This window comes from Lampris incognitus, chromosome 1 (genome assembly GCF_029633865.1).
Source record: "Lampris incognitus isolate fLamInc1 chromosome 1, fLamInc1.hap2, whole genome shotgun sequence".
Lineage (NCBI taxonomy): Eukaryota > Metazoa > Chordata > Actinopteri > Lampriformes > Lampridae > Lampris > Lampris incognitus.
This window is the reverse complement of record NC_079211.1, coordinates 140,691,325-140,699,698: the sequence shown is the minus strand read 5'-3', so window position 1 is coordinate 140,699,698 and position 8,374 is coordinate 140,691,325. Positions and strand designations below refer to the sequence as shown.

The 8,374-nt window shown below is 47.2% G+C and overlaps 2 protein-coding genes across 2 annotated transcripts in view; both read right to left on the bottom strand.

Moving 5' to 3' along the window:
- The window catches only part of grk5l (G protein-coupled receptor kinase 5 like), a 36,607-nt gene extending 31,772 nt beyond the window's left edge, over nt 1–4,835 (bottom strand). The window contains exon 1 of the mRNA XM_056276790.1: nt 4,362–4,835. Coding sequence (XP_056132765.1) covers nt 4,362–4,413 — 52 coding nt within the window. The 5' untranslated portion in view covers nt 4,414–4,835. The remainder of the gene's footprint in view (nt 1–4,361) is intronic.
- A 1,142-nt stretch (nt 4,836–5,977) lies between these two features.
- On the bottom strand, nt 5,978–8,283 carry lsm1 (LSM1, U6 small nuclear RNA associated). Its single transcript, XM_056291929.1, has 4 exons — nt 8,124–8,283; nt 7,834–7,902; nt 7,544–7,659; nt 5,978–6,547 (listed from the first exon to the last, which is right to left on the bottom strand). Exons 1-4 carry the CDS (start codon nt 8,167–8,169, stop codon nt 6,377–6,379), a joined length of 402 nt encoding a protein of 133 aa, XP_056147904.1. The 5' UTR covers nt 8,170–8,283; the 3' UTR covers nt 5,978–6,376.
- Between the last annotated feature and the right edge of the window lie 91 nt (nt 8,284–8,374).

Sequence of the window (8,374 nt, the reverse complement as noted above, 5' to 3'; positions counted from 1 at the left end):
GGTGATGACGACAAAGAACCTAATTCGACGTGTTTCAAATCCAGATATGAAAACATTAACTGGAACAACTAAACCGCCGAATAGCAGAGAGGAATTCAGTTTAACTACCCCAGCTCCAGCATCTGGATTCAGCAATGCAGTTTTCCCCTTACTCTCATTCATTTAGACAGCCTATGACGTTCACTTGCCTGGCTTTGGATTCCATGAGTGCTGCCAGCGAGAGTTGTGAATGGGGAGGCCGGCAGCGGCAGACACACACATATAATAAGCTCAGGGTCTACTGCAGTATGTAACGCTCGTCAGAGAGGCTGTGCTCAGGTTACACTCAAACAAAAGGAATTCATCTGGTCCTCTGTGCTAACATGCAGACGCTCACGGCCACACACACACACACACACACACACACACACACACACACACACACACACACACACACACACACACACACACACACACCACACACATGCGTGCAACCGCACACACGCATGCACATGTGCATGCACGCGCGTGCACATGCATGCAACCGCATGCACATGCACACATGCAGACACACACACACACACACAACAACATTCTCCTCCATAGCAGCACAGAAGAAAGCAGTTGTCAAAGAAAACACTTTCCAGAAAATGACGCCGAAGTGACGCTTCGGCTGCAGCCGAGAAAGATACACGTTTGCCTCCAAAGAAAGGCTAATAATGGCCTGCTTGTACGGATTTTTTTTTCTTTCCTGCGCCCTGCTTGCATTGCAGATTGCAACCCCTTCACAGTCTATACTCTGTGAGTCAGAGCTATACGAGCGAGCGCAGAAAGAAAAATTCCCCAAAAGTCGCACACTGACAGTGTTGTCAACCCCAATTTATGACCCTTGCATAATTTAGTAGTGATTTTCTTTTTTTCCTCCTCCCTCCCTCCCTCCCTCTGCTGTGATCTGCGACGCCTCGCAGAACAAAGGAAACGCGCGCACATAGGAAGGCGTTTTTAGACTTTTATCCAGCAGATCAGACTTCCCCGCTGTTCTGACGGGGTTTAATGGGAGCTGTCAAATGATACTCGGACTGGCCGTGCTGATGATCGAGACTTTCATTTCGCTGCATAATCACCATCCACAGTATCCTCCGCAGAGACCGGGGAGGCACTCCACAGGAAGATGGAGCTTGGATGGCGATGGCCCACTCGCTCTTTTACGTAACAATCGATTTGATTAAACAGTTGCCGGTCCGTATCCAGCGGATCGTGTATGATTCTGTTTGGCCTCAAGGTCACAAATAACAAAGATGTTCCGTTAGAGGTCATCACTCTGTTCTCCCGTGAAAGCAGGGCAGTGCACAACACCGGGTTACAACATCAGGATGCTATTTCTGAGCTTTTGTGATCGACACCAAGCAATGTACTGATTCTCCGGTGCGGGACGACGAAGTGTGCCCCGGCTTGGTTTCTAATCCACGGGGAGGCCCGTTTCCACCTCCGTGGTAAGTAGTCAGAAACCGAGACTTGTTGCTTTGTAATTCCGGAATCGGAGCCGCGGCGAACAGAGTTCACATTTGGCAATAACAACTGAAAGATGAGAGAGAGAACGCATTGTAGCGAATTCGGGGGGACAACGCAGCCACGGGAACTGCCGCGGCCGGGAAGCGAACCCGTATCGCCCCGCGCCGCGGGAGACGTCGCTGACCGCTCGACTAAAGGGTCAGACCCGCCAGCCAGCGGCCAGCGTGTCTTCTTATCCACGCACGTTACAGTATCATGCATTTTCCGGTTGTTGGCGCTGGCAGGTCAGCGACCGTCGGGTAGCACTGAGGGCCCGGGGGTATCGATGGCTTTGTCGTGCCGATGGACGACCGCCACTTGCGCTGTTTGAGCGGTTGGGGGGGGACGCGAGAGGACGCTGGCATACAGCGGTGGAGAATCCCGAGCAGGCTCAGCCTTCTCGCTGAGTGTTTCTCTGGAAGAACTTGGACACGGGACGCACGCCTCTCGCTTCGGCTCTTGCTCAAGACACGGTCGTATAAGCAAACCAGAATAAACACTTCGCTTTGCTCCATTCACAGTCTCTCCCCGAGCGCTGGTATGTGACCTCAGATGAGCCTCTCGTGGACCGTACCCGGGGCGTGCACGCCTTGGTGTGTATGCTGAGACGCTTGGGGTCCTTGTAACCCTGCCGACCAAAAAACGGCAGCCCTTGGCATTATGGCCTCTACGACAAGGTCTCTCTCGAGGACCCGGTCGGGGGACACAACGAACAAGCACTCGCACACACCTAAAACAAACTTCTGCGTGATCACGGCCGCTCTTTCCATCTACTAAGCTGCGATCCGCTCTCGGGGAGCTGCCGCCGAGGGGCAGGGCCTGGCGACCGACCCCCAAATCTCGTTCGCTCATCTGAGAAGGCAGTGCCCTTCCTCTGCCCCTCATATGGCTCGTTGCGGGGAAACATCGAAAGTGGCTGCATGGAACAACAAGCAAGATCTTTCACAGGTCATTAGCTGATTTTATTAATTCATTAAGCTTAATTTACCCGGCCCGGCCCGTCTCCATTTCCATCGAGCGCACCAGACCCACAGTTCCCTTACAGCAGGGCTAACGCGGCGCGTGCTTCTGGGAAGGGTGAACAGGGTTTTCTTCCTTGTTTAGTTTCGACAATACGTCGTCAGCCCTTCCTGCTGCACGTTGACCCTGCCCCAGTTAAACTCGGTGCGACTTGAACGACTCCTCCACTTAACCCCCTGACAACTAAGCCGGTTCCTTTTGCACGCGACCCCACGATCCCTACATATGTCATCGTAGTGGGATATCTACAGGAGCTGCCAGAGGCACAAAGTCCTCTCTTACGTCACTCTGCAATCCCAGAGAGACAGTTGTCACATTACACCACGTGCTACATTAAAAGCTGTGTGTGTGTGTGTGTGTGTGTGTGTGTGTGTGTGTGTGTGTGTGTGTGTGTGTGTGTGTGTGTGTGTGTGTGTGTGTGTGTGTGTGTGTGTGTGTATGTGGGGGGTTGTTTGTGTGTGTGTGCGTGTGGTGGTGGTGGGGGGGGGGGTCCTCTGAGGCATGGGAACAAGGCCACCTCGGTCACTGTTTCATTTATTCCGATGAAGTGGAACATTCCTTCTAAACAGCAGTTACATGACAGTGATAAAGCCGTGTTTTCATTTCAAACTTGCAGCTAATACAACACGGAGCGCCCGAAAAAGCCTGCAACAGAGCGAAACATCTTAGCATGACCCGGCCCTTGTGTCAATAAATCCCCTTCTTGGAAAAACAAACACCCCCCCACCCCCACCCCCAACAATTAAATGCAATGCCCATGGCGTTTTTCCCCCCTCCTTTTAAATTTTGCAGGCAGCTCCCTTGTTTGTGTTTTTGACACCTCACAAGGATATAGTGTGCAAACACTTTTGAGGAACCCAGGATTGTGCTTAGGGCGAAAGGAAGTCCTGTATTGTAGATATCCGTCAGCCTTTTACCACCGACTCCACGGCTGTATAGTCAGCCAGCATTGAACCTTTCCACACATTTGACTGATTAGATATACATATAAAACAGAGGGGGGGGGGAGCGAGAGAGAGAGAGGGAGAGAGACACAGAGAGAGAGAGAGACAGAGAGACAGACAGAGACAGAGAGAGAGAGACAGACAGAGACAGAGACTCTCAGTTTGTGCGGAGCCACCGTCGCTGTTGTAAAAGGTAAGGCTGCAAGACCACGACGGTTTATTTCAACACCGGTCACGTCACGGATCGTCGTTCAAATACCAAGCAACACGTATTCCCCTGCAAGATAACAGATAACGCACACGCAGGCACGCACACGCACACGCGCACACACTCCCACCTTGGCTGCCTTCCTCAGAATGTGCATTGTTAAGAAAGAGCGTCTACCTCGTTTCATCGTTTGCAAATATCCCAAGCGGATGTGGGAGACTGATTTTTTTAAAATTCATATACATATTTGGAAAACGTAGCTCACACATAGGATCTGTCCATTCGATGCAGTTCTGGGCAGAGGTTAGGTATGACGAACCAGCAGTCACCCAGGGGGAAAAAAGGGCCATTTTCCATTCCGGTGTGTTTTCATATAGTAACATTGCAGAATGCGGCGGGCCTTTACGGTGCATATGTAGGATGAGGCTCCTGTACGCGGTGGTGGGCTATACATACATACATACATACATACATACATACATACATACAGCCAGCCAGCCAGCCAGCCAGCCAGTCAGTCAGGCTGCTGCCGCGATCGTGCCATTATATTCCCTACCTTATTTTGCATACGGTGCGCAAAAATACGAAACAGCTAGGTCTACTTTCCGCACGTATAGAGGTCCATTATTTGGAGAGAGAGAGAGAGAAAAAAAACTTACCCTCTCTTGCTTTTAGCAGTACAGTGTTGGCTACTATGTTCTCCAGCTCCATCAAACAAAACAAAAAATCCTAAATGACGAGATTTTCGGTGCACAAAACGTCTGCAGAAAAAAAAAACGGCGTCCTTCAGGTGGTGGAATATCTGTTCTTTTGTCTTTTTTCTTTTTTTTCTTTTTTTTACTCCTCGTCTATATTCGAGCAACTCGTACTCATATCAGAGTGGTCGGAGATAAACAGGATATCATAGAGCTGCTTGTAATGTGACCAGGGTATGGCTCTTGTTGTGGGCTAGAAGTGCAGCGCTGCATTTCTACTGCGATCCCCCGAAACCGTTCCATGCGTAATTTGATGCGGAATCTCCTCCGGACAGAATATATCGGTTTAAACCCTTTCAGTGCAACCGACACAGACCCTTTAACGCATTCTTGCCATCGGATGAAGTGCAGCGGAACACTCGGCTACTACAGGCTCCGGTACAGCAGCAGGGGTTGGCTGAGTGCACCAGAGAGCACATCGACGCGCTCCCCCCCCTCACCCGCCCGCCACCCCTTTCGCGATGCGTAATCAAAAAAATGGGCTGGGCCTCCCACGGTTGGGAGGCTCTGGCTCGTCGGGCCACACAATTTCTAGATAACGATCGACGTTTAAGCATGAAAAGCGTGAACTATGTCCAGACACGGGGCGACGACTCCCCCCCCCCTCCCGTGACCAGTGGGTCGTTTCGCAAATCGTGGATCGTACTTCTGTTTTACGCGCCGCTGTGATCAGCGCGATGCCAGACCCATCGAAGAAGTAGGCTTATTTTCAAGCGGGGTTTTCAGCAGAAGACAGTAACTTACTATGATACAACCGTCAGCTGAAGCGCGTATAGCCTCCTGAATGAGGGCGGACGATCGATTTCTCCGGTTACCTTCCCGAATAATTTCTCGCCCCAAAGCTTTTCCACCCAACCCAGTTTCGATTGCCCCAGTAATGGCTTTTTACCATTCTTACTGGGGGGGGGGGCATGCACGTTTCATGTTTTTGTCACATTGCAACTTACAAGGCACGATGAAATTTGGCGCCCCCGTCTGGGGCAAGACAGGTACTGACTGCTGCGTATGCGTCACAACCACAGGACAAAATCTCCGTTTTAAAAACGATTCAGATTGCCCAAAGGAATTGAATCAAGTGCAACTGGACTTGGTTATATTCCTTTGGATAACTATGACCTGGGTGAATGAGAACATTCACAGACAGATTCAGACTGCCTGTTAGGGGGGGGGGTCTAAGTTTCTTCATGGGATTTGATAATTAGCCACTACTTTCGCAGGAAATAAGAAAATCACACTTGCATTTTTGATATTCTGCTTTCTTGTGATTTCCTTAGGTTTGCCAAGAGTCGTGGATCAGCGGTTACCAAAAAATGTGCCAGTAAGGACGAGAGTTTGCAGGTTTCGGTTCTTATAAAGGGTAACAGTCAGTGAAATCAAATGGCTTAGTGTTGACCTGAATTACAGCCTGCATACCACGGTTCGACGCCACTGAAGTAGATCTCAGCGAAATTAACAGAATGGGCAAAATGTCAATTTACCTAAAAGGGAACAAATAAGTTTTGGAACAAATTTACCTGATGTAATGCAAAAACAAACCACTTTAATGGAACATAATCATTAAAGTCTTTGAACATAACATCATAACATTACACTCACAGATTACATACTTTTCAAATAAAAGTATCACCACAATAGTGACAAAAAAGTAAGTGCAGAGGTGAGGAAACTTTTTTTGTTACACTTAATTTGTTAACATTTTAGGACTACCTCAATATCTTGCAAGATGTAAACTCATTCCCCGCCACATGAACAAAATGAAATTGTTACGGCATCCCATAATTCCGTCAAGACGATGCCATGTAGCTATAAAACGTGTATTCTCATCCCATCTTTAAAAAAATAAAATCTAGAATTAAACATAACACCATAATTCCAAACTGAAAACGAAAAAAGGTTACGGGGGTTGAACGGGGGCAGTGTTAGTATTCATCCAGGTTATCCGCTTTGGGGATGGAAAGGCCTCTTTCCTTCAGAACCTGCATTTTGACTTTTTCAGTCTCCTGTTTGGCTTGCTGCTGCAATCGTTGTTCCTCTAGAATCTCCTCTATAGAGACCTGTTGCAAGACTGAATCAGAGGGCTTATCCACATCCTACAGAAAAGAGAAGAGAAGATTCATTTCTATGAAATTTGTTTTTTAACTGAATATAATTTCAAAAAGCCTTGTAACAAACTCGCCAATCACATTCAAACCAAACTGAGCAGCAGCTTGCCATGCTAATTATCTCACAATGAAATAATCAGCAAGATGAATAAATACACATTGGATCATGAAGGCTGTGGCACTCAACTTCCTGCATATCATCTGCACAACTGAATGAAATTACAAACCTCCCACTCAATAATCAAGTTATGGTTTAAATTAAAGCTTTGTGATATTGGGCTATACAAATAAAATTGACTTGACCCCTGAGCATGCAGCTATACCGCTTTTATTTCATGCAAGTTAAACAAGGAAATGGTTTAATGCACTAGGTAGTAAATCTGTAGACTTCCCTCATATCTTGTGCTTTGCATCAATGGGGAGAATAAAGTACTTAAAAGTTACTTGAGCCCTGCTTGTTCATTTGAATGAATGTCAATTACAATAAACTGCAGCCTCAGACCTTCAGATAGGGGCCTCTGGTCAATCTACAGTCAAGGTTTAGGACTAAGGGTGACTGGCCTTTTGCCACCGGGGCCCTATAAAGCCCTGGAAAGGGCTCAGGCTACAAAATCTAACCCATTAGGAGGGGAAATGCTTTAATGAGCTGTTTCAAGATAGTTAAACGAATTAATTCTGTTCACCCTCCCACTGCATTATCTTGTTAGGCCTTCTTGTTTACCACGCGCTGATCCATTTTATAGACATGATCTCTGCCCACACTTAATTGCAAAGAGGCTTCTACACACATAAGTCAAAATTTAATTGTATTGGGATAATTAAGCAGTTTTGACTGATGCCAAAACATCAATGAATTATGAAATACTCAGCATCGACAACCCAGCAAAGGCACATATGAGTGGAAAAGAACCTGCACATTTCGTTTTCGACGCCAATACCCACAAAATATTCACTTCTCCACTACACGAGTGTAAGGCTACTTACTATTTCACCGAGCAAAACAACGTTCTCGCCCCTCACGATGAAGATCCCGCGGGGAATGTCCCCATATTTCTTTCCCACGTGGATGCGTTCAACAGTCTGATGGAAAACTAGATTGGCTGAGAGAAACCCAAGTCAGCCACAGAATAAGAAGAAGCAGTTTGATGGGAGAGTAGTTATCTGTTGTCTGAAAGTGGTCTACGTATACTGCACCGATATATCGATTTTGCACCGACGTGTATGTTTAACAACGCGACAAGTAGGGGGAAAATTTTTAATTTAATTGGGTTTACCAAACTGATCAATGCTTCTCAGGTAACCAATCAGCGTTCTTCCGTCACGTAGCAGGACCAAGTGTTTCTCTGCAGAGGCCGAGAGAAATAATGTGGCGTTAAATCAGAAGCACACGCCGTTCAACAATATCAAACACAAGTCGTTTTATATATATATATATATATATATATATATATATATATATATATATATATACTGGATACGATGCTGCAACTTGGAACGACCCTTGCACTGAAATGTACGTGTGCAGGCATTTCCGACAAATAAACGACTTGCTTGACAAACTCACTGTCGATATCATCGATTAAGCTCGCCGTCCCTGGCACGTAATTCATCTTGACGCGAGTGTGTTTTGCTCCGAGCGGCCTTTATCAACACCGAGCCATTAGTCTTTCAACACATTTCTCGTTCTTCTGTTTACAGGAAGCTCATATACACAAGCTCAGGGAAAACTTCCTTGTGCTTCTTCTTCGGCTTCTTTGGCTTTACTGGCGGGCTACAGACCGACGGTAAACCGTATGCTGCCACCTAGCGTATTGG

Bases quoted from the DNA above. Each gene is read 5' to 3' on its own strand.
- lsm1 (XM_056291929.1), bottom strand. From the start codon at position 8,169: ATGAATTACGTGCCAGGGACGGCGAGCTTAATCGATGATATCGACA. The intron at 7,903-8,123 runs GTGAGTTTGTCA...CGGCCTCTGCAG, and splicing joins CTTAATCGATGATATCGACA to AGAAACACTTGGTCCTGCTA. The intron at 6,548-7,543 runs GTAAGTAGCCTT...TCTTTTCTGTAG, and splicing joins TTGTTTTGCTCGGTGAAATA to GATGTGGATAAGCCCTCTGA.